Source organism: Syzygium oleosum, unplaced genomic scaffold (assembly GCF_021117445.2).
Source record: "Syzygium oleosum isolate NSW1041296 unplaced genomic scaffold, Sole_v2.1 Sole_v2.06, whole genome shotgun sequence".
Taxonomy (NCBI): domain Eukaryota; kingdom Viridiplantae; phylum Streptophyta; class Magnoliopsida; order Myrtales; family Myrtaceae; genus Syzygium; species Syzygium oleosum.
The window spans coordinates 1,745,881-1,770,153 of record NW_026607490.1 but is presented as its reverse complement, the minus strand read 5'-3'; the positions used below and the strand labels follow the sequence as shown (position 1 = coordinate 1,770,153).

The 24,273-nt window shown below is 37.0% G+C and overlaps 4 protein-coding genes across 4 annotated transcripts; all 4 read left to right on the top strand.

Annotated features, from left to right (window-relative positions):
- Window positions 1–2,887: 2,887 nt before the first annotated feature.
- On the top strand, window positions 2,888–3,706 carry LOC115688784 (uncharacterized). Its single transcript, XM_030614710.1, has one exon. It carries the CDS (start codon window positions 2,888–2,890, stop codon window positions 3,704–3,706), a length of 819 nt encoding a protein of 272 aa, XP_030470570.1.
- Window positions 3,707–5,520: 1,814 nt separating this feature from the next.
- LOC115688783 (uncharacterized) lies at window positions 5,521–6,545 on the top strand. Its single transcript, XM_030614709.2, has one exon. It carries the CDS (start codon window positions 5,561–5,563, stop codon window positions 6,488–6,490), a length of 930 nt encoding a protein of 309 aa, XP_030470569.2. The 5' UTR covers window positions 5,521–5,560; the 3' UTR covers window positions 6,491–6,545.
- A 4,806-nt stretch (window positions 6,546–11,351) lies between these two features.
- On the top strand, window positions 11,352–12,278 carry LOC115688781 (uncharacterized). Its single transcript, XM_030614708.2, has one exon. It carries the CDS (start codon window positions 11,352–11,354, stop codon window positions 12,276–12,278), a length of 927 nt encoding a protein of 308 aa, XP_030470568.2.
- A 9,915-nt stretch (window positions 12,279–22,193) lies between these two features.
- On the top strand, window positions 22,194–23,132 carry LOC115688780 (uncharacterized). Its single transcript, XM_030614707.1, has one exon. The coding sequence runs from the start codon at window positions 22,194–22,196 to the stop codon at window positions 23,130–23,132; it is 939 nt and encodes a 312-aa protein (XP_030470567.1).
- The last annotated feature ends 1,141 nt before the right edge of the window (window positions 23,133–24,273 follow it).

Genomic DNA, 24,273 nt, shown 5'->3' with positions numbered 1-24,273 from the left:
GTGCGGGTTTGTGGGTCCCTTCTCTCTAACCATTTTCCACCACTAGCCACCTAAAATGTTCCATAGAGGTCAAATAGCTAGTAGTGATCGTGGTCCGGTCATGCGGTTTTCGTTATGAAATTGGAAATCGCCTACTAAGGACCGATTCTGAAAAATTGAAATTGAAAACCGACCATTGATTTATGGATTCACTTGGGAACCGGATCGCCTGTCTAGTCGAGTTCTCGGGTGGGTCCACGGAACCGGTCCTACCAAGTTTCACACAAATGGAGGTGATCGAGAGTGAGAAAGAGAGGCGATGAATGGCTAAAGGCACGGTCTTGAGTTGATGAGAGTTGAAAGTCGAGCTTTATATTAGGGATTTTATGGTTTTCATTTTTCTAAAAATGTTTTCCTTTTTTTTTGGGTTGAAATTTTTTTTAAAAAATTATATATATATATATATACACACACATACATTACCAATCCGGTCCGGGTGGGCGGGTGGGCGATTCCACACCTAGAACCAAGCATCGGACTGGTACTCACCGGTTCTAGTAAATTAAAATCGAGAACTGGACCGGTCCTCACGGGAATCGTCGGTTTCGGACAGGTCCGATCCGGTTCCGGGCGGTCTGACGCAATTCCCATTTTCTTTGCACACCCCTACAAATAGCCAATGAAATTCTTGGTTACTTATTAATCCTACATTAATTAAGTTAAAATGCCATAAGTCTCAATCGTTCAACCAATATGAATCTAAAGAGTTATCATCTTTTATTTTTGGGTTAATACCACGAAAATCCCAAAATGGTACATCTGTGACAAATTTACCTCGAATTAATTTTTTGACCACTGAAACTGATACATTTACGATAAATTTACCCCCGTTAGTTTCCGTTAAATTGAATTAATATCATGAAAAATCACAAACGGCTACATCTATGACAATCCTAAATTGATATACCCGTCAACTATCACATGTTATCAAACTCAGCAATTTGACAGTAAAATTTAACAGAAACTAACGGAGGGTAAATTTATCACAAATGTACTAGTTTGGGATCAAAAAATTAGTTTAAAGTAAATTTGTCATAATTATATCAATTTAGCGTTTTTCGTAATATTAACCATTTCTTTTTTGATTCGGTGCTTATAAACTCAAGAGGTACGGTGCCTCCTGCAAACTATGGAATCACCCGAAATTCTTCCACTTTTATTTGACGGATTGAGGCGGTAAAGCCCTACACGTCTTGTTATTTTGGGTTCTTTTATAAATAAAAACTCTCAATAAATTAAATTTTTCAAAAAGATAATAAAATAATTAATTGGAAGTTCTAATTTTATTTATACTCGAATTGTTATAATTTCTGCGACAAGAATTACACAAAATAAAGTTTCCGAATATAAAAGATCGATTGTCTTTAAGCGATACATAAAACACGTATGTTTACTAATAAACCTAATAAAATTTGATATTCTATGGCTATACTTCGTTTGCCCGTCCCGGTCTGCGCACATCCCCTCTTGTTGGACATGAACACACCTCTCTTGACTGCGACGAGGCTGTTTGTTCAGCAACGAATGTCCCGTCCTGTGGACCATGGTGAAAGCTTTTTTGACATTTTTTGCACGCTATACGATGGCCTATAATGCTGAAGAATTTCGATACCACATGCCACGTCCAACCTAGAGGTATTGACTCGTCATCTGGGAAGCGAGTTGGATACTAAGTGAGGTCAAGAACTTTTCAAATGAAACACAATCAAGTTCTTGAATTCATCGGAATGTTTTTCATGCCATACTTGGATGTGGTCCGCTAGTCATGATAGCTTGAATTGACCGAAATTGGTGCTTGAGAGATTTGATTAGGAAATCAATGTAAATTCAAGAACTTGATTGTGCTAATTAAAAATTTAAATATTTCATATGAAAAGTTCTGGACCACAACTAGTATCCAACTCGCTTCCCATATGGCGAGTCAATACCTCTAGGTTGGACTTGATTATGGTTTTAGAATTCTTCAGCATGATAGGCCGTCGTATAGTGTGCCAAAAATATCAAAAGAGCTTTTACCATGGTTCACAGGACGCGATATTTGTTGCTGATTTAAAATTTCTTTTAATATTGAACGATATCTAATTATTTTCCCCTCAGTCATTTTCCAAATGGCTTCTCCACGGTGGCAGAATTCTTTAGATGTCATACTCCCATGTGGTCCAACTGTTACACAACTTGAATTCATCGGAGTTGGTAGAGGAAGGACTTGATTATAGAAATTCTATTCAAATTTGATAAGACGATTTAAAAGTTTAAGGCACTTGATTAAAAAAAGTGCGTAAATTCAAGATCGAAAAGTAAAATTTCACCCTTTGAAAATATGGACTTTCATGATGGGAATGGAGGGAAAAAAATAAACATAATTGCATTTATTGATAAATCAATATGAAGAGTGACACATAAGAATAGGCATTTTTGGCAAAATAAGAAAAAAAATTAAGGTGCGTTCGTGTTTATATCGGTCATATATTTTTACTAGTTCATATTTTGGTTTGGCGTAGAAAGTTTAAAGTAATGGTTAAATATTTTGAGCGCTTAATTAATTCCACGATATCTTATCATTACGGTATGCCTAATGTAAATATTATGTGATCTTCTCTCTCCTATATAGAGTGAGTATTTAGCTTGCCCCAGCTAATATATATGTGCACATGGCATGTTGTACGGCTGATGCTTCCTAACTCAAAGTAATATTTTGCTAATAATCTCCATGAAGACCAAGATTAGAGAAACGAAAAGTCTAACTCTCTCCTTCAAGGGAAATGCCCATCATCCCTAGAAATCCATTCCACCTTTTCGAAACACCATCTTCAAACTCTCTCTGCGAAAGAGAGGAGCAAAGTTGACCATGGAAACCAGAAATCAAGATGATCTGAAGACACTTGATTTCTCGAGTATCTTTGTCGAATCCTTCGAAATCACCCTCATCCATCGAAAACTCTTCACCACCAAACTCTTACCCGCATCCTCTCTTCTCTCCTTCCTTTTCATGGCTCAAACTCCAGTCTTCTGGCTTTTGCCCTCTGGATCAAGCCTTCTAAACTTCAATCGCAGCGGCGAAAACTCGGATCTTGCCTTTTGGGTCTTCGCAGCGGCTTACTACTCAATTTCAATGGTCTTATTGCTCTTCCCGATATCGGTGGTCGTGTTCACAGTTGCATGGATTTACACTCATCCCCAGAAGATCGGCTTCAAGATAATCATGGGTGTGCTCCCAAAACTTTGGAAGAAATTAAATATCACATTTATATGGGCCAGCGTTATAATTTTAGCTTACCTCCTTGTTGCATGGTCGACTTTGAATGCACGGGTCATCATTGAGAATGCAATTCTTTTCGCTGCTCTATCGATCCCGTACGCTCTAGGGTTCATGTACATAATCATGGTTTGGAACATGGCCAATGCTGTTTCTGTGCTAGAAGATGTTTATGGGATTAAAGCCATAATGAAGGGTAATGCTTTGGTTAAGCATAACATCGGGACCGTGGTATGGGTCTTCTCCGTGTATGTTTATTTCTATATGGTGCTGCAGCTGCCGATTCAACTCTTCGTTGTGCTCGGCAATGTGAGAGAAAGAGTGCTTCATATAGCACTTGGAGTGACATGCTTCTTGTTGATGTCAATGGTTATTCTCTTTGGATACGTCGTTGTTAGTGGTCTGCCCTAGGAATCAATCAAGGTTGATACTCTAATATTAGTTATGGATTAGGTTGTGTCGGAAAACCGACCTTCACTATACTTAGGTAATCATAATAACTTGCTAGAGACCGCTTATGACTTGTGGGTCACAAAGGGTTTTGAGTACACTGCTAATGTTTAGTGAGCCTACAGGGTCGCACACAATAACGAACTGAGTTAATATTTTCTGTGCGCCGGGATCCACTTAAAATAAGAAGTAGATTTTAATTTATTCCCATATTCAACTTATCTATGCGATCGTGTACGTTATGAGATGATGATTAAACGTACGACTGAAGGTGAACAGTTTGACGGGCCCAAATCGCCCGGCCCCACTTCTTTTAATTCGCGTAGATAATGAGGCTATATATATACACATATATATATAGCGTGTGGGTGACGAAAAAAAAAACCCTAAGAAAAAACGAAGAGAATCGTTCTCTGTTCAGAGATCTTTGAGAGAGTCTCGAAGATCAAAGGCGGTCAGGAAAAAAAAGTCCAAGATCTTTAGCTAGCACTTGAATCGTTGGAGACTTCCATTCGTGTGTGTGGATACCGGTAGAGGCGCAACACTTGGGGCGCTAATCCAGACACAATCGATTGTCAATTTACCTTCGATCTGTAAAAAGGTACATGTCGAACTTCTGTTTAGATTTCAATATACGCATGGATCCTATCTAGGATTTCAATTTTAAATTCCGCTGCGTTTTTAGCACTTGAGGAACCCAACAGTCCAGACGGTGATGTACTTTGTCTGCAAGTTCAACGTCAACCTCCATGAGAGTGTTGACAAATCTTTCTTGGCTGAGCATCTCCAGGCGTATCTAGGAGAGTACGTGCCTTTGAAGATTAAGGATGACAGGGATTGTATAGACCTTGTATTTAATTGTACTTTGTAGGAAAAATTTAGTGTGTGTTAGTCCAACTAAGTGTATTGTTCATTGGTGATTTGTGTCGAATGCTAAATGTATAACTGAGTTTTGCTCTAATTTATTTTGCAAGTTAAACCTTCATATGTTTATTGTACATGGACACATATGTATACACATATATCCTTGCACATGCTTCGAGCAATCGATTGACTTTTATCATTTCTCTTTTGTCATATCATCGACATAATTTGTAGAATAATTTTGGGAAGAAGTTGCCTAAAAACATAGGCATTCATTGGTCTATGTATCTTTCGTGAACCAATGGCTGCGCTTTATTGCCTTTGTATCTACCAGATAATATTGATATGTCTAATCAACTAATTTCTCGGTTATCAAGGTCATTTTGAGAGGCAATTGACCGGAGATTCAATCTAGACAAACACTTGTTTCTCTAGAAACAAACGAGACAGACGTTGACTTGGTTGCATGCATTAAGATAATTGAAGGAGACTTCGTTGCTCTCGCTACTTTGGTACCTTCGCTTGCCGGATTTGTCGTTTGTCTTCCCAAATAGAAATGCATAGCCAACTTTGTCTTTCCTCCCAAATCGCGCCCTCGATGACGACGCAGATATAATCTAATTTTTGGCGTCAGAACACGACACTAAAAACGAAATGAATGGGTGCGAAGATTCAAGTCAATTTAATCCTTCAATTGAGAGGAAACTAATGATGATATCACGATTTATATAGTTTCAAACATGGTACAATTACAATGCCATCAACATGATAATTACATAATATTAAAGTATGATTGGTTTGTCTGTATGCATTAATTTATTTCTTCTACTTAAGAATACAGTACTTTCATGTATATATAAGCTCACTTAGACAACTCATCAATGCCCAACAACTGTGTTGTATCTATAACACCCTCAGTCTTGAAGCTCCACATATTGGAGACATTAGAGGATGGATCGCGAGCAAGAGGAGAGGCAGTTTCTTGGTTTTTTTGGCATCGTCAAGGAATCCATCAAGATCATCTCCACATGGCGGAAGATCTTCAGCCAAATCACACTAGCCTTCATCCTCCCTCTTTCGCTCATCTTCTTGGCTCACATCGAGGTTTCCGCCTTCGTCTTTGCAAAGATCACTCCCGAATACAACGAGCTCTCCGATTTCGTGACCTCGAATGCAATTGAGCTCTTGCTCTTTACGGTCGTCTCCATCGTCCTGGTTGTAATCTTTTCTCTTCTTTCCACGTCCGCGGTCGTGTGCACGACCACGTGCGTGTACACCTCAAGATCCATCACTTTCAGGGGAGTGATGAGGGTCTTCCCAAAGGTGTGGAAGAGGCTCATGATCACATATTTATGGAGTTTTCTTGCTATCTCCATCTACATCGTCGTGACTACAGTGATCTTCTCTCTCTTAATTGCTCTTATTCCCTCTCCTGCCATTGTACTAGCCCTAGTTTTCATCTTATACCTCTCTGGGTTGGTGTATATCAGCATCATTTTGAACTTGGCCTGTGTGATTTCAGTGGTAGAGGACATCTATGGTATCCAGGCCATGTTCAAGAGCAAAAACCTGATCAACGGTAAATTGGGGATTTCAATAGCTATCAACCTCTTGCTAACGATTGGGTCCATGGCAATCCAAACAGTGTACTGCATCTTTGTGGCCTGCGGACACGGATCAGGGTTATTAAGGTTAGGGGTTGCGGTTCTTTGTTTCTTGTTTCTGCTCAAGTTGCTCCTCTTCAGCCACGTCGCGCAAACCGTGATCTACTTCGTGTGCAAGTCATACCACCACGAGAACATTGACAAGTCGCCGCTGGCAGATCATCTTGAGGTCCATCTTTTGGCTGAATACCTTCCTCCTACAGCCAGCGACGTCTAACTGGAACAAGTCGGCATATAAGTCGGCGTTCGGATATTCTAATAATGTAAGAGCTTGGGGCCGCATCTCGTCTTGTATGACCATATATACACGATGATCATGCATACAATAAGTTTCGTTCACTTAATACTCTATGAGAGTGATCATCACCTTCTTGGGTTACTTGCAACTCGCAAGTTCCTTTTCTTGTTTCTAATCTATTACATAATTTTCCATGTGCCAGCTTGTTTTGGCTTTTTACTCTGTCTCACTATTTCTAAATCGTGCATTGATGGGTTGTTTTCATTCAGTCATTTGAGATAGTTCAATGGCAAAGTAATTCTCTTACTTTTTATGATTTCCTATTCATCACCCTCAAACCGACCCGATTTGTCACAACCCAAATCCTACTAGAAGGACACGACTGTCGTTTCACCCGAAAGACGCAGTCTCAAACACAATAAAAAAACCAACTCCCAAAAATCCTCGTCGATATCGTTCTCGTTCTATTGGCCGCTAACTGAGGGACCTGAAAAGATTGGGAAAGAGGGGGGCGAGCAACCACAGTTCATCAACTTAAAAATATGACTTTGCACTCGAATTTCACAAAATTTTGAATACACAACTTAACTCCAAAAACTACTCTGATTGGACGAACGAGAGGTGCGAGCACTTACCGAGCATTGCGATACATAATCGATCCGACTTGATGAAGTCTCTGTGGCGGCGAAATCTCTCTTCTTTCTTTCGTCTTCTTTTTTTTCTTTCTTTCCTTTCTCTTTCTTTCCTTTCTTCCCTCTGCATGCGAGCTCTCAGCCCTTTTTTGTAAACCGAAGGCTTCCACTTTCTGCTTCTTCTACTTTTCAACCCTTTTTTTTTAAATCCAAATACTACATTCTCCGTTCCTTCAAAGAAATTTCGTTCTCGAAATTTGCATTTATCTCAAGTAACAAACAAATTCTGAAGTTCCCTTTTTTGTTCCCCCGCAACTTTCATGAGCAAACCAATCAGGACTTGTCTTCCACGCAAACGGAGCATGTCCCGCCGAACATGCTTTAGTTGACTATCCTTTAGTTAGCAACAGAACTTTCACAAACTCCATCACCTTGAGCACCTTGTCTTGCTCCCTTCTTGCGATTCAGAACTTAGATCCTCTTGCCTCATCTACTTCCTTTGCGCATTTAGAATCCTCACCAAAGTCCCAGCCTTGTACGCCAGCAACTCTTTGTTAGAATGCACTTCAAAAACCTTAAAATACATTCTGGGTACCAAAGGTAACAACTCGCTTGCCTTTGTTATCCATTACAAGACGAAGCATACTTCTCTAAATTAGAATCGACGATCACCTAGACCCCAAAAGAGACATACATCCTAATACCTAACAAAAGACTAACGCATTACAAACTAACACACAAGCTCACAACATCCTATAGAATCTATACCCAAAAATCATGACTTGGCTCTGATACTAAAAGATATCACACCCCGAATCCTACCAAAATGGGGGAGTGACACGACCATCTTTTCACTCGAATGACGTAGCCTTAAACACAGCAAAAAAACCAACTCCCAAAAATCACCGTTGATGTCACTCTCGCTCTATTGGCCGCTAACTACGAGACCTGAAAAGATTAGGAAAGAGATGGGTGAGCAACCACAGCTCAGCAACTCAAAAATCAGACTTCGCGCTCTAATTTCACAAAACTTTGAATATATGACCTAACTCCGAAAATTACTCCGATTGAATGAATGAGGGGCACGAACACTTATCGAGCGTTGCGATACGTAATCAATTCGACTTGACAAAGTCTCTATGGCGTGTACGCGAAATCCCTCTTTTTTTCTACTTCTTCATTCTTTCCTTTCTCTCTTTTTCCTTTCTTCCCTCTGCGGACAATCTCTTGGCCCCTTTTTATAAACTGAAGGCTTCCACTTTCTGCTTCTTTGACTTTTCAACTTTTTTTCTAAATCCAAATATTACACGATTATTTTTACAGCGGTATAATTATTAGCCGGAAATACTATATTGACAAAAGCATCAAAAGCGTAAGACTAAATTGGTCAGATTAAAAAATTTAGAATTGAATTCGCTGCAAGTACAATAGGATTAAGCTTTATAAACAATTTTCTCTCTCGTGAAATAATCGAAAAACTATAAGTTTTTCACTATACGTAGCATTTTTAATCGGCCATGGAACTTTAATTCGCTAATTTGTTGTTACGCAAATTTTATCTCTTATGGAGTTTAAATTCATAAAATCTATAAAGGGGATATTTTGAAATTTTTTTTATAGAAAGTAACGTTCAAGAAAACAAGGGAAAATTTCATTTGCCTCACTTTGGGTACCAAAATGAAATTTTCCCAGAAAACAATTTTGGTGGTGAAAAGTTATACAAGAGTAATAAGACCAATGGAATTGCGCAGTAAGCGACTATCAAGACCCAAAAGTTCGTCCAATGATCAGAGTTTTCACCGCTGTGATCAAAATTTAGAGAGCTTGATTAAGAGCACAATGGGTCAGCCCTGACGTGAACAATTTATTAAGTTTTTCTGAATTTTTTATTTTTAATTATTGTTTTCTTTTTTTTCATCTTTCTTTTTTTCCCTAACCCTAGGCCGTCGAGGTTGACAGCCGATCCTTGCCAACCACAAGCGAGGACTGCATTGTGGCCCTCGCTCAAACCTAGCGAGGGTCGCTAGCCTAGGGTTAGAAAAAAAAAAGAAAAAAGAAAAGAAGAAAAAAAAAACGAAAAGGAGTAATAGAAAGTTCAGAAAATTTAACATTTTAAAAAAAAATTGTACACGTCAGCACTGGCCATGCCACTTAGGACGGCCGACATTGACTAGACTATCATATTAGCGATTTTCAGTCAAAATTGGTTGGAATAACTAAATTGGCAAATCATCAAAAGGTTTATGACTAAATTGGGAAAATTGTCAAAAAGTTTTGAAATTATATTGACAAATTATCAAAAGTTATGATGAAGTATATTTATGGAGATTAGATATTTCCTTGTTAGAGAATATCATTAGAGATATTATTAGATATTATTGATATTATTTAATATTTCGTGATTCTCTAAGATAGCTAATTTCCTCCTATCCTTATTGTTCGGTATAAATACCCTCTTCTCATAACTTGTAAAGTCAAGCCAACTGAGTAAAGATGTAGTCTTTATTGATTCTCTTTTCCTCTCTCTTGAAGATTCTAGAATATTTTACATGGTATCACAAACCTTAGCCTTTTCTTCCTTTATGTTGTCTTTAGTCATCTCATCTTTAGTAACCTCCCAATTTTGTCAACACTCAACAATGCTACTATATGGACGTTATTCGTTATGGTACTCTCTTCTAATTGCGAGCAACATTGACGAGCGAAGTTGCAGTTAAATATCCAGGTAGCTGTGAGCATCGCAGTCAAGCACACCTTCATTAGGCAGCAAAGATGAGCACCGGGGGTGATGTCATTAAGTATCTAGGTAGCTGTGAGCACTAGAGTCGAGCACACCTTCATCAAGTAGCCAAAGATGAGCACTTTGGGGTGATACGGATCAGTTTGCCGCAATTCAAGTTGGGTTTCCACACAATTCTATCTAGGTTGTGTGAGAAAGATATTTCAACTTTCTAAGCATGTGTTGCTTTAGTGCTTGTCAAATCCGGTTTGTTTAGTGTTAGGTTCGGCTTACATGGCGCTTCATCACAGAATTTCGAAGAGAGTTGCATCAATCATATGCAACCTGGATGCTCCAGCTTGAGGGGGAGTGATGAAATATATTTATGGAGATTAGAGATTTCCTTATTAGAGAATATCGTTACAAATATTATTAGTTATTATTGATATTATTTAATATATCTTGATTATCTAAGATAGCTAATATCATTTCCTATGCATATTGTTAGGGTATAAATACCCTCTTCTAATAACTTGTAAAGCCAAGCTAATTAAGTAAATATGTAATCTTTATTGATTCTCTTTTCCTTTCTTGAAGATTCTAAAAAATTTTACAAGTTGTATAACTAAATTGGCACAGCTGAAAGGTTTAGAATTGGATTGATAAATCGTCAAAAGGTTTAGAGCTAAATTGGCCAAATCGAAAGGTTTAGGACTAAATCGACACAAGTACAATAAATTTATGACTTTTTGGTAATTTTTCCCTCTTTCGCCATATCATCATCGTAACTTTTTTACAATAACAGTAGGAAGTAGCCATAAAAAAGTATGGGCATCCATGGGATTGGTCTATGTATTTTTCATGATCCAATGGCTAACGTTATGATACGCCTAATTAACTGATTTCTTGGTTTATCAAGGTCATTTTAAGATAAACTTGACAGAGTTCAATCTAGACAAACACATGTTTCTTTAGATTGACTTTGGTACCTTCGCTTGCAGGATTTGCCGTTTCTCTTCCCAAATAGCAATGCATAGCCTACTTTGTCTTTTCCCCAAAAGTCGCACACTAACATTACAAATGTTCGACATATATAGTCCCAATGAATTGAATCGTCTCTTCTAAACTCAATTGACGTTAAACTCAAAGTACTAATCTCTTCCATATATCATAACATATGACACAAATGAAATAGACGGGTGTGAAGATCCAAGCCAATTTATCCCTTAAATTGATAGGAAACTAATATTGATATCCCGATAACTATAATTAAACATAATAGAAAGAGAATGCCGTTAGCATGATAAATTACATTATATTAATGTATGATTGCTTTGTTTTGTATGCATTAATTCCTTCCTTTTTCTTTATGAATACAGTACTGTCATGTATATATAAGTTCACTTAGACAGTTAATCAATGCGTAAAAACTGTGTTCTATTTATAACACCCCCAGTCTTGAAGCTCCGCAAATTTCAGATATTAGAAGATGGATCGAGGGCAAAAGGAGATGCAATTTCTTGGTTTCTTTGGCATCATCAAGGAATCCATCAAGATCATCTTCACATGGAGGAAGATCTTCAGCCAAATCACGCTTGCCCTCCTCCTCTCTCTTTCCTTCATCATCTTCGCTTACAGAGACATTTCTCACTTCCTCACGGCAAAGATCCAGCACGACCAGCGTGCACTCAACCACGCCAAAGCCGACACTCCCAAATACAATAAGCTCTCCAACCTAGCTATCTCGGACATAATTGAGCTCTGTCTCTTTTCAGTCGCCAACTACATCCGTGATCTAATCTTTTCTCTTCTTTCCACGTCCACGGTCATGTACACTATCGCGTGCATGTACACCTTGAGATCCATCACTTTTGGGAGAGCGATAAACGTCATCCAAAAGGTGGGGAAGAGGCTCATGATCACACTCTTATGGAGTTTTCTTGCTCTCTTCGTCTACATCATCAACATCATCGTGACTATCCTAATCTGCTATCTCTTGTTTGATCTTATTCACTTTCCTGCCATTGGACTAATCCTAGTGTTCATCCTCCTCATCTTATTCCTCTTTGGGTTGGTGTATGTCAGTGTCATTTTGGACTTGGCAGGTGTGATTTCAGTGCTAGAGGATATCTATGGTCTTCAGGCCATGTATAAGAGCAAGAACCTGATCAAGGGTAAAACGGGGATTTCATTAGCTATCAAACTCTTGCTAACAATTGGGTCCATGGCAATCCATACAGTGTTCAACATCTTTATGGCCAATGGATATGGATCCGGGTTTTTAAGGTTTGGGGATGCAGTTCTTTGTTTCTTGTTTCTCCTCTTCGGCCTCGTCACGCAAACCATGATCTACTTAGCGTGCAGGTCGTACCACGACGAGAACATCAACAAGTCGGCGCTGCTTTTGGCCGAATAACTTGACATAAGGTTCTTGGAATGATGGAAGAGCTTGTGGCTGCATCTTATATTTTGTGATTATATACGATGATCATGAATAAATAAGTTTTGTTTGAGCAAATTTTCCACTGACTACTGAAGCAAAAAGAAGCGAAACAAGAGGCACAGCTCTAGTTTAAACGGAATTGCTAACTAGTTTAGTCATCTACTTAGTTCACTTAACTTTCTATGAGAGTGATTATTACCTTCTTGGGTTACTTCCAACTCGCAAAATCTCTTCTTGTTACTAATCTTACACATAATTTCCATGTGCCAGATTGTTTTTAACCCTTTACCGTGTTTCACTTTATCTAAATAGCGCATCGTTGGCTGGTTGTTTATTGCCATTTGAGATATTTCAAGGAAAAAGTGATATTGAAAAGGGTTAATAACATGAAAAACCCCAAATTGGTACACCTATGATAATTTTACCCTCCATTTGTTTATGTTAAATTTTAATGTTAAATTTCTGAGTTGAATGATACGTGACAGTTGATGGATATACCAATTTGGGATTTTATATAGGTGTACTAGTTTGAGGTTTTTCGCGATATTAATCCAATTTAACGAACGGTAAATTTATCACAAATGTACCAGTTTGGGATTTTTGGCTGTCAAAAAATTAGTTTGGGGTAAATTTATCACATGTGTACCGGTTTAGGGTTTTTCGTGATATTAACCCTATTCAAAATAAATCTTCTTACATTTTTTTGATGATTGCCCAGTCATCGCCATCAAGCCGACCAAATTACTTTTACATCTCTCTCATCAAATTATGGAAACAACAATAAACTTTTCACTGTATTTATTATTTTAGGATCAACCATCAAGGTTTAATTTGCTAATTAGTTGTTAGACAAATTTTATCTCTTATTGAGTTTAAATTCATCAAATCTATGAAGGCGATGTTTTGTAAATAATGTAGAAAATAACGTTCATGAAATCAATTTAATTTAGAAATAAAGGGAAATTTGAAAATCAACGAACTAGTAATACGTTCTATCAATAAATAAATAAAAGTGACTATCACTTAGCAATTAGTTATTTTTCCACGTGTTAAGTAGCTTTTCTATTGCAAATTTCTTTTTCCGCGGCAAATAAAGATTATATTCGTAATTGAACAAGAACACAAATGGGACAGATACAGGAGTAAAGAGCTCTTGAAACATGACAGAAACAACATGAAGCAAAAGCCAAATAGGCACAAATTCACAACCTGATAGAAGCTAAAGGCCAACTATAATCCCAGCAACCAAACCATGGCTTGTTAGATGACTCGGAAAATTGTCCAAAATGTTCCAAACATATTGTACAGTGGTCAATTCAGTCATAAACCTTTCAATTGTATTAATTTAGTCATCAATCTTTGGACAATTTGCCAATTCAGTCCTAAATCTTTTAATTGTGCCAATATAGTCTAACTCTTTTGAGGATTTGCCAATTTAGGCTCTATTTGTTTTGCGGAAAATGAATAATTTGGAAAACGTTTTCCTTAAAATGATCGCTTGTATCGCTTGAAATAATTGAGAGAGTTTGTTAATGAGAAAAGCAATATCAAGCCTTGTGAATGCAAAATATTGAAGAGCACCAACAATCTTCCTATTTTAGTTGCATGAGTATGCGGTGACCCATTAACAAGAGTAAGAGAGCTACTGGTAGCCATCGGGGTGGCTATCTCCTCGGCTCCTAACATGGTTGCTTGATTAAGAATGTCCCCTATAGACCTGTGTTGTGTGAGAAAGAGACTAGACTTTGTGCGTATCACCTCAACGCCCAAGAAGCAATTTAGATCCCCTAGTTCTTTTAGTGAAAATTTACCTACAAGAGCTCTCACAAACTTTTGCAAAAAATTTTGTATTACTTCCTGTTAGGATCAAATCATCTACATAAACCAAGAAATAAGCAATGATGCCCTCATGTCTGTATATAAAGAGCGAGGAATTTGATTTGGATTGGATGAATCCAAACAAGATGACAAAGGAATTGAGTGCTTGAGAACACGTGCTAGGGGCTTGCTGAAGACCGTCAATAGCCTAATTCAAACGACATATGTGATTAGGATGTGACTAATTAACAAAGCCATGTAAGAGTGCCATGTAAGAAGGCATTGTTGACATCCAATTGTAGAAGGGGCCAACCGTTTGATAAGGCCAGACAAATGACAACCCGTAATGTGGCAAGTTTAACAAGTGGACTAAATGAATGATCATAGTCAAGTCCTATAGCCGTTGGTGGAATCCCTTGGCAACAAGTCGTGCTTTGTACCGAGTTGTGATACTATCTAAGTTTCACTTGAGTCGAAATATCCACTTGCAGCTAATGATATTATGATGAGGCTCATGTGGTACAAGTTGCCATGTACCATTTTGGAGAATTGCATTATATTTGGGTCTTTTAAGGCTTGCGATAGACATGTTGGTTCAAGTGAGGAATGTAAAGGATGTTTGGTGGCTGAATGTATCTGTTTGGATTTGTAAATGTTATTTTGGAAGCGAGTGATCATCAGATGAGAACGTGTGGGCATTGATGGAATTGTGGTGGAGGGGCCGAATGAACTGTTTGAGTCTGTGAGAGGCATAGATGGATCTTGAGTGGCCGATGATGGATCTGTACTAGGGAACGTTAAATTGGTGTTCTCCACCAAAGTTGCTAGACCATTCAAATGTTGATCTAGAACTTCTTCAACTATTGAACTTGAAATACTTTTTGACCATGCATGGTATGGCTTAGCTGTCTGGTGTTGGAAGAGATGGCTGAATTCTATATTGAAAAATGAAAGAGTGCATGAGTACTTTGAGGTGGTATAGATAGGGATTGAGAAGTGGTACTATGAAGCAGTTTAGCGTGTTTGGAATAAGGAAAAATGGACTCATCAAACAACACATGATGTGAAATGAAGACTTTGTTTGTTGAGGATCGTAACACTTGTAAACACTTTGATTGAGAGCAAGAAAAATACAAGGTTTTGATTGATATTCAAGTTTGTACTTGCTATTTGGTTTAAGCCAAGGATAACACAGGCAACCAAAAACTCAAAATTTTAAGTAATTTGGGCAAGAGTTGAAGAGAGTCTCAAAAGGAGATTTGAGTCCTGAGACCGGTATAGGTATATGATTTATTAGAAATTCAGCCACTTGAAAAGCATAGGACCAAAACGAGGATGGAAGAGACGCTTGATGAAGGAACGTAAGACTTGTTTTGACAACATGCCTATGACAATGCTTCGTAAACCTATTTTGTTGGGGTTTGTGTGGAGGTGTTTGTAAATGAATAATTATATGAAACAAGAATAGTTTTTTATATTCTCCACTACCATTGGAGTAAACTGATATTATGGGATTTTGAAAGCAATTTTCCACCAATTTCTTGAATTTTAGAAATAGAGAGAACATGTCGAAATGTTGTTTGATTGGATAGAGCCAGATGTATTGGTTATAGTGATCCACAAAAATAACATAATTCGGAAGGCCATCTATTGATTTCACTAGAGCAGGACCCCAAACATTATTTTAAATGAGTTCAAGAGGTGGTTGGCTAGACAATGTGGAAGCACCAAATGGAAGTCTATGACTTTTAATTATTACATTGACATGACTCGCACAAAAATCTAGAACATGACTTTGAAAGAGAAAGAGTTGACTTCGATTTTAAAAGAAACTCTAAAATCTGATGAGAGGGATGACCAAGACGTCGATGCCAATCATTAGAGGATGCATGGACACTAATCATAGTGGAGGATGGTCCATCTACATGTCCCATTAAATCATAGGTCAGGAGCAAAGAATTAAACTAAGTCAACCTGAAGGCATAATGTGACATCCCTAAATTAAGTTCACTTTTACCATATATAATAGATTATATGTGGTAAAAGTAAACTTAATCCACGGATGTCACATTATGGTATCAGAGTGGGACCACCTTTAGTAGGCGTGTGATTCGGGGACGAATCACACGAAAGCTGGTGGGCCTGTTACAACTCGGTCTGATGAGTGCAAGGAGTGGTCGCCGGGACTAGAGGGTCTAGATAATGAGCAACTCCTGGCAGGTTTCTAGGATGGCGAAGGGGGCAGGAATGAACCGAACTGTTCACCAAACTGTGGGAGAGCGAATCTGAAATATATATGTTAAAAACTAAAATTACCTTACGGAGGTGACTTTTGACATAACGTCAAGCTTTGCTTTGGAACTCCAAAGTTAAGTGAGCCCAGGCCAAAACACTACTAGGATGGATGATCTCCTGGGAAAGTGTCTGCCTATATGCCGATGGACAAAACTGTGAGGTTCGGTATGGGACGGGCCAAAGCGGACAATACCTCAAGTGAGTTAAATCCAGGGCGTCACACATAATTCATCGATGTTAACTTGAGGGGTAGTTGCATAGTTGCATTGATCGACACAAGTATGGTGGCATAATTAGAAGAGGGGCTAGTGACTATCATTGGAGAGCTACTTTTTGAGGATTCTTCTGCCATTGAAAAAAAATTGAACGATTTGCTGTGAGCAGTAGGCTTTGATACCAAGAAGAATTGGACAAGATATTCTCTATTGTTATTTCTTACATGTATTAAAAGTACAAGGTAGCTAATTGTTTAATAGAAGGACATTAGCTAGAATAAATGCAATAGAATAACTTTCTTGAGCTATGGCCTTTATACAATGGAAAGATAAAATCTTTTATACTAAAAAATATAGAATGAGTTTGTTAACTTTGGAAACTCTTGATGCACTTGCCAAGAGTATAAGAATTGCTTGAGTGATCTTGATTTGATTGAGAGCAATTTTTGGAATTGCTTTGTTATAGAGAGATATTTTCTCCAATAATTGTGCGATCGACCTTTTAATGCGGGCCATCCTTAAGAATATATTTCTTTTAGCTGTTGTATTGATCTTGTACATTCTAGGATTTGTGTACACAATCATGGTTTGGAACATAAACAATCTTGTTTCTATGCTAGAAGATCTTTATGGGGTTAATGTAAGAATAATTGTAGCCTACATGATATTATTAATTAATTATTAATACCCATTGGCTACGAGAATGTGCAACTCTTATGAAAAGATGCGACTCTTATGAAGATAAAATGTGCTTTAATGGAAGGCACTTATTGAAGGCATCTATTGATAGTTTATATGAAGAGTCTGGTCCTTTGTCCACCCAAAAGAACGAAAGGTTGTATGCTATCTTCTATCAGCTAAAACACTTTAGGACTAAAGTGGGTTAAGGGAGAGAAATTGGATTTCTTCATTTCTCCAATTTCTGCAACAATCATTTTCTCAAAGTTATTGCTATGGATAGATATATGTTTTCATCCATCTTGTCGTGAATAAATTATGAAGATATAAGATTTTTTTTAATATAGAATTTCCACATAAAGAATTACATTATTGCTTATGGTTGGTATCAAAGCATGATTTAGGATCTCATGATTTTTCAATTACTAAAAAATTAATATGGTTTCATTAATGATCTCACATTAATGATTGTTAAGGATATATATACATTGAATTGATTAATACGAATACTTACTTAATGAAATCACACTTAAATTATTGTTTGGGTATAGTGCTCTTGGTATATATATATATTTTCATGGTCTCTAGCACCTTAATTGTTCTGCTATATGTATTCATATATTTATATATGAATTGATATATATACTTAAGGGATCATAATGTATAATTTGATTCTTATACCTTTATGACGATTTTATCACGAAAGTGGTTAAATCTTAACATTTAGAGATAATCAAATTGTGAAACAATTATTGTATAATTTGATTCTTATGCCTTAATGAAGAATTTGTTAGTCACCTAAGTGGCTGAACCTTAAGGTCTCTAGATTTTTGAAATTTTATAATGTTTTATTCAATTACCCATGATTAACGGATGTTATGACTGCAATTGATAGGTTACATTTCTATGTATTTATTGAGCAAGGTTCCTAGTAAGACAGTTCCAAATACTCCCTTTGAAATGATCAAACACTCTATAATGAAAATGTAAATATTGAACCTATAGTAATTGAGCCATAAGAAATAGCATTAAGAAGATCTCAAAGAAAAAATTGGTTAGCTATTTCTAATTACTATGTAGTTTATCTACAAGAGTCAAAAATTGACTTAGGAATTGATGATGATCCAGATTTATTTTCACAAGCCATGAAATGTGATGATTCTACTAAATGGTTTGATGCCGTGGAAGAAGAGTTGAAATCTATAAATCAAAATCAAGTCTGGGATCTTGTTGAATTGCCTGAAGGATGTAAAAAGGTCAGGTGTAAATGGGTTTTTAGTACCAACCACGGCTCAAAAGGTGATATCAAAAGGTGTCAGGCCGGAACTATTGCTAAAGGTTTTACTAGAAAAGAAGGCATTGATTATAAGGAAACTTTTTCACTAATATCCAAGAAAGACTCACTTAAAATCATTATGGCTTTAGTGGCTCATTAAGATTTAGAGTGGCACCAAATGGATGTCAAAACTGCATTTCTTAATGGGAATATAGATGAAGAGATTTATATGGACCAACTTGAGGGTTTTTTAGTTAAAAGAAAGGAACACATGGTGTGTTAAAGAAGTCCATATATTAACTTAAACAAGCTTCCCGACAATGGTATCTTAAGTTTAATGATACCATAACTTCTTTTGGATTTAAGGAAAAAACTGTTGATCCGTGTATATATATGAAGGCCAATGGGAGCAAGTTTAATTTTCTAGTCTCTATGTTGATGACAATTTGAATGAAACCAAGAAATTTCTCTCTAAAATTTTTGAAATGAAAGATATGGGAGGGGCAACGTATATGATCGGAATATCAGTGATAGATCACAAGGATTGTTAGGGTTATCCTAGAAAGTTTACATTAATAAAATTTTAGAGAGATTCAATATGGATAAATGTTCAGCAGGAGTAGTTCCAATTCAAAAAGGGGATAAATTTAGCCTTACGCAATGCCCGAAAAATGAATTGGAACAAGAGCAAATGAAAAGTATCCGTACTGCATATGTGGTTGGGAGCTTAATGTATGCCCAAATTTGCACAAAACCATACATCAGTTTTGCTATCGGAATGACGAGTAAGTATCAAAGTAACCTAGGATTGGATCATTGGAAAGCTGCAAAGAAAATTCTCAAATACTTGTAAGAAATGAAGAATTATATGCTTGCTTATGAAAGATCTGATCATCTTGAGGTGCTTAGATATAGAGATTTAGACTTAGTCAAATTTGCCGATACAAGAAAATCAACTTTTTGCTACTTGTTCCTTTTTGCTAGAAGGGTAATTTTATGGAAAAGTGCGAAGCTGTCAGTCATTGTTGCATCCACTATGGAGGCTGAGTTTGTGGCATGCTTTGAGGCTACTATTCGTGAGTTATGGCTGCGAAACTACATTTCAGGGTTTGTGATTGTCAACGGTATTGCCAGGCCACTGAAACTTTATTGTTATAACTCTGCAGCAGTTTTCTTTTCTAAGAACGACAAGTATTCTAAGGGTGCTAAACATATAGAAATTAAATACGTGTCTGTTGAAGAAGAAGTTCAGAAACATAGAGCGTCAATTGAGCACATTAGCATCAGCCTTACAATCGCAGATCCCTTAACAAAAGGACTGCTGCCCAAAATATTTAATGAACATGTTGAAAGGATGTGCATTATTGGACTTCATTAGTGATATTGTATTATGATTCCATTAGGTCCATTTATTTGACACTCCAAGTTCATTTACGTGTTTATGAAATTTCTTGTTTTCTATTTAGTATACATGATGAAAATAGATGAATGTTTAACAGCATGGTCTTTAACAAAGACGTTGTAGTTGGACCATTGCTATACTTATCATTTATGGATCATGTTAAGTAGAGACATTATACTACATGGAAGGGACTATGTCGATTAATGACATATAACTGCGATGACTCACATTAGTTTTCTTTACTTATTTGTGATTATTATGTGATAGACAATTTTAAAAAGGCTTTAGCATAATGTTATTGTGCACATTATGGTCTTTATTAAATCATGAAAGAAATGTCATATGAGCCAAGTGGGAGAATGCAAGAATAATTATGGCCCACATGATATTATTAATTAATGATTTAATAATTGTTTAAATGCTAACCTATTGGATATGAAAATGTGCAACTCTTATGAAAAGATGTGATTATTATGAATATAGAATGTGCTTTGATGAAAAGCACCTATTGAAGACACTTAATGAAGGACCTATTGATAGCCTATATACAGAGTTTGGTCCTCTCTCCATCCAAAACAATAAAATGTTGTATTCTATCCATCATCAGATAAAATACTTTAAGACTAAAGTAGGTTAAGGGGAAGAAATCAGATTTTCTTCATTTATCCTATTTCTGCAATAATCATTTTCTCAAAGTTATTGTTATAGATAAATGTATGTCTTCATCCCTCTTATTGTGAATAAATCATGAAGATCTAAGATTCTTTAATTTAGAATTTTCTAAAAAAGATTTACATTATTGCTTACATAACGCCATAACAAAGAGTAATGCTTTGATTAGGCATAACATCGGGACCGTGGTATTGGTCTTCTTAGTGCTTGTTTGCTTCTATCTGGCGCTGTAGCTACATGTTCAACTCTTCGTTGTGCTTAATGTTGCGAGAGAAACAGTGCTTCAAACAGGAATTGGAGTGACATGCTTGTTTGCTTCTATCTGGCGCTGCAGCTACATGTTCAACTCTTCATTGTGCTTAATGTTGCGAGAGAAATAGTGCTTCAAATCGGAATTGGAGTGACATGCTTCTTGTTGATGTCAATGGTGATTCTCTTTGGACACGTCGCCGAGACGGCGATGTACTTTGTCTGCAAGTTCGATATGAGCCTCCATGAGAATGTTGACAAATTCTTGGCTGAGCATCTCCAGGCGTATCTAGGAGTGTACGTGCCTTTGAAGATTAAGGGTGAAATAGATATTGTATAGACCTTGTATTTAGTTGTACTTTGCAGGAAAAATTCAGTGAGAGTTAGTCCAATTAAGTGTATTATTGATTGATGATTTGTATCGAATGCTACATTTGTAACTGGGTCTCCTTTTAATATATTTTACATATTAAATCTTCACGAGTTTGTTATACATGGACACGTATGTCTGCACACGTATCCATGCATATGCTTTGAGCAATCCATTGACTTTTCAACCGTGTCTCTTTTGCCATATCATCATCGTAATTTTTTTACAATAACAATAAGTCGTCACCAAAAAGTATAGGCATGCATGGGATTGGTCTATGTATCTTTCATGATCCAATGGCTAGCGTTACGATACGTCTAATCAACTGATTTTTGGTTTATCAAGTCATTTTAGGAGGAACGTGACAGGAGTTCAATCTCGACAAACACTTGTTCCTTGAGATTGACTTTGTTACCTTCGCTTGCAGGATTTGCCGTTTCTCTTCCCAAATAGCAATGCATAGCCTACTTTGTTTTTTCCCCAAAGTTGCACACTTACGTTACAATTGTTGGATGTATGTAGTCCCAATGAATTAAATCGTCTCTTCTAAACTCAATTGACATTAAACTCAAAGTGCTAATCTCTTCCATATATCATAACACAAAACACAAATGAAAAAGACGTATGTGAAGATCCAAGCCAATTTATCCCCTAAATTGATTGGAAACTAATATTGATATCCCGATAACTGTAGTTAAAATAATAGAAAGAGAATGTCGTTAGCATGATAATTACATTATATTAAAATAATAATTGCTTTGTTTTGTATGCATTAATTCCTTTCTTTTTCTCTATGAGTACAGTACTCTCATGTATATATAAGTTCACTTGGACAATTAACCAAGGCCTAAAAACTGTGTTCTATGTTTAACGCCCTCAGTCTCGAAGCTCCCCAAATTTCAGAAATTAGAAGATGGAGGACATGCAATATCTTGGTTTCTTTGGCATCATCAAGGAATCCATCAAGATCATCTTCACATGGAGGAAGATCTTAAGCCAAATCTCGCTTGCCCTCCTCTCTCTTTCCTTCATCATCTCAGCTTTCAGCGAGATTTCTCACTTCCTTATGGCAAAGATCCACCACGACCAGCGTGCACTTAACCACACCAAAGCCGACACTCTCAACTTCAATAAGCTCTCCAACCTGGCGACCTCGGACATAATTGAGCTCTGTCTCTTTACGGTCGCCTCCTACGTCCGAAAACTAATCGTTTCTCTTCTTTACACGTCCACAGTTGTGTACACTATCGCGTGCGTGTACACCTCGAGATCCATCACTTTTAAGAGAGTGATGAGCGTCGTCCCAAAGGTGTGGAAGAGGCTCATGATCACACTCTTATGGAGTTTTCTTGCTCTCTTCATCTACATCGTCAACATCGTCGTGACTATCCTAGTCTGCTATCTCTTGTTTGATCTTATTCACTCTCCTGCCATTGGACTAATCCTGGGGTTCATCCTCCTCATCTTGTTCCTCTTTGGGTTGGTGTATATCAGTGTCATTTTGGACTTGGCAGGTGTGATTTCAGTGCTAGAGGACATCTATGGTCTTCAGGCCGTGTTCAAGAGCAAGAACCTGATCAAGGGAAAAACGAGGATTTCAATAGCTATCAAACTCTTGCTAACAATTGGGTCCATGGCATTCGGTGTAGTGTTCGACGTCTTTATGGCCAATGGATATGGATCCGGGTTTTTAAGGTTGGGGGATGCAGTTCTTTGTTTCTTGTTTCTCCTCTTCGGCCTCATCACGCAAACCGTGATCTACTTAGTGTGCAGATCGTACCACGACGAGAACATCAACAAGTCGGCGCTGCTTTTGGCCAAATATGTTCCTCTTCAAGTTAAGGACGTATAACTAGAACAAGTCAACGTATAAATTGACATACGGTTACTGTAATGATGTAAGAGCTTGTGACCGCATCTAGTATTTTGTGACCATATACGATGATCATGAATAAGTTTTATTTGAGCAAATTTTCCATAAGCAAAAAGAAGCAAAACAAGAGGCACAGCTCTAGTTTAAACGGAATTTGCTAACTAGTTTAGTCATCTATTTAGTTCACTTAACTTTCTATGAGAGTGGTTGTTACCTTCTTGGGTTACTTGTAATTCTCAAATTCTCTTCTTGTTAATAATCTTTTACGTAGTTTTCCATTTGCCCGACTATTTTTTACCCTTTACTCTGTTTCAATCTATCTAATTAGCGCATCGTTGGCTTGTATTCATTCATGCCATTTGAGATATTTTGATGGAAGAGTAATGGTCAAAATATACCTTTTACTTTTGATGATTACCTACTCAGCACTCTCAAGTCGACCTAATTATTTTTAAATCTCTCTCGTAAAATTATGGAAACAACTATAAACTTTTCACTGTATTCTTTATTTTAGAATCAACCATCAAGCTTGAATTTACTAATTTGTTGTTACACAAATTTTATCTCCTATTAAATTAAATTCATAAAATCTAAAAGGGGATATTTTGAAAATAATGTAGAAAATTTCGACCAAAAACAAATAATGTAGAAAGTAACGTTCATGAAATCAACTTGATTTGGAATTAAAGTGAAATTTGAAAATCATCAAACTCGTAATACATTCTATCAATAAATAAATAAAAGTGACGTGTTCAATCAATTTAGTCCTATTACAAAGGTGCATAACGAATTTGTCACGCCATAGACCTTCCTCTGAATTGATGAGATAAGTTCCTATCTGAAAGTATCATTTTGTTAATAATCTATGTGAAGACCAAGATTAAGGAACTGAAAAGTCAAGCTCTCTTCTTCAAGAGAAATGACCATCATTCCTAGAAGTCCATTCCCGCTTTTCCAAACACCATCTTGAACTCTCTCTTTGAAAGAGAGGAGCAACATTAACCATGCAAACTAGAGAGCTAGAACCAAGCAATTATGGATGGAAGTATCAAGGGGATCAAATTGAATAGATATTGCCATACACTATCTCATTACTTATTTGTGGATGATGCGATTTTCT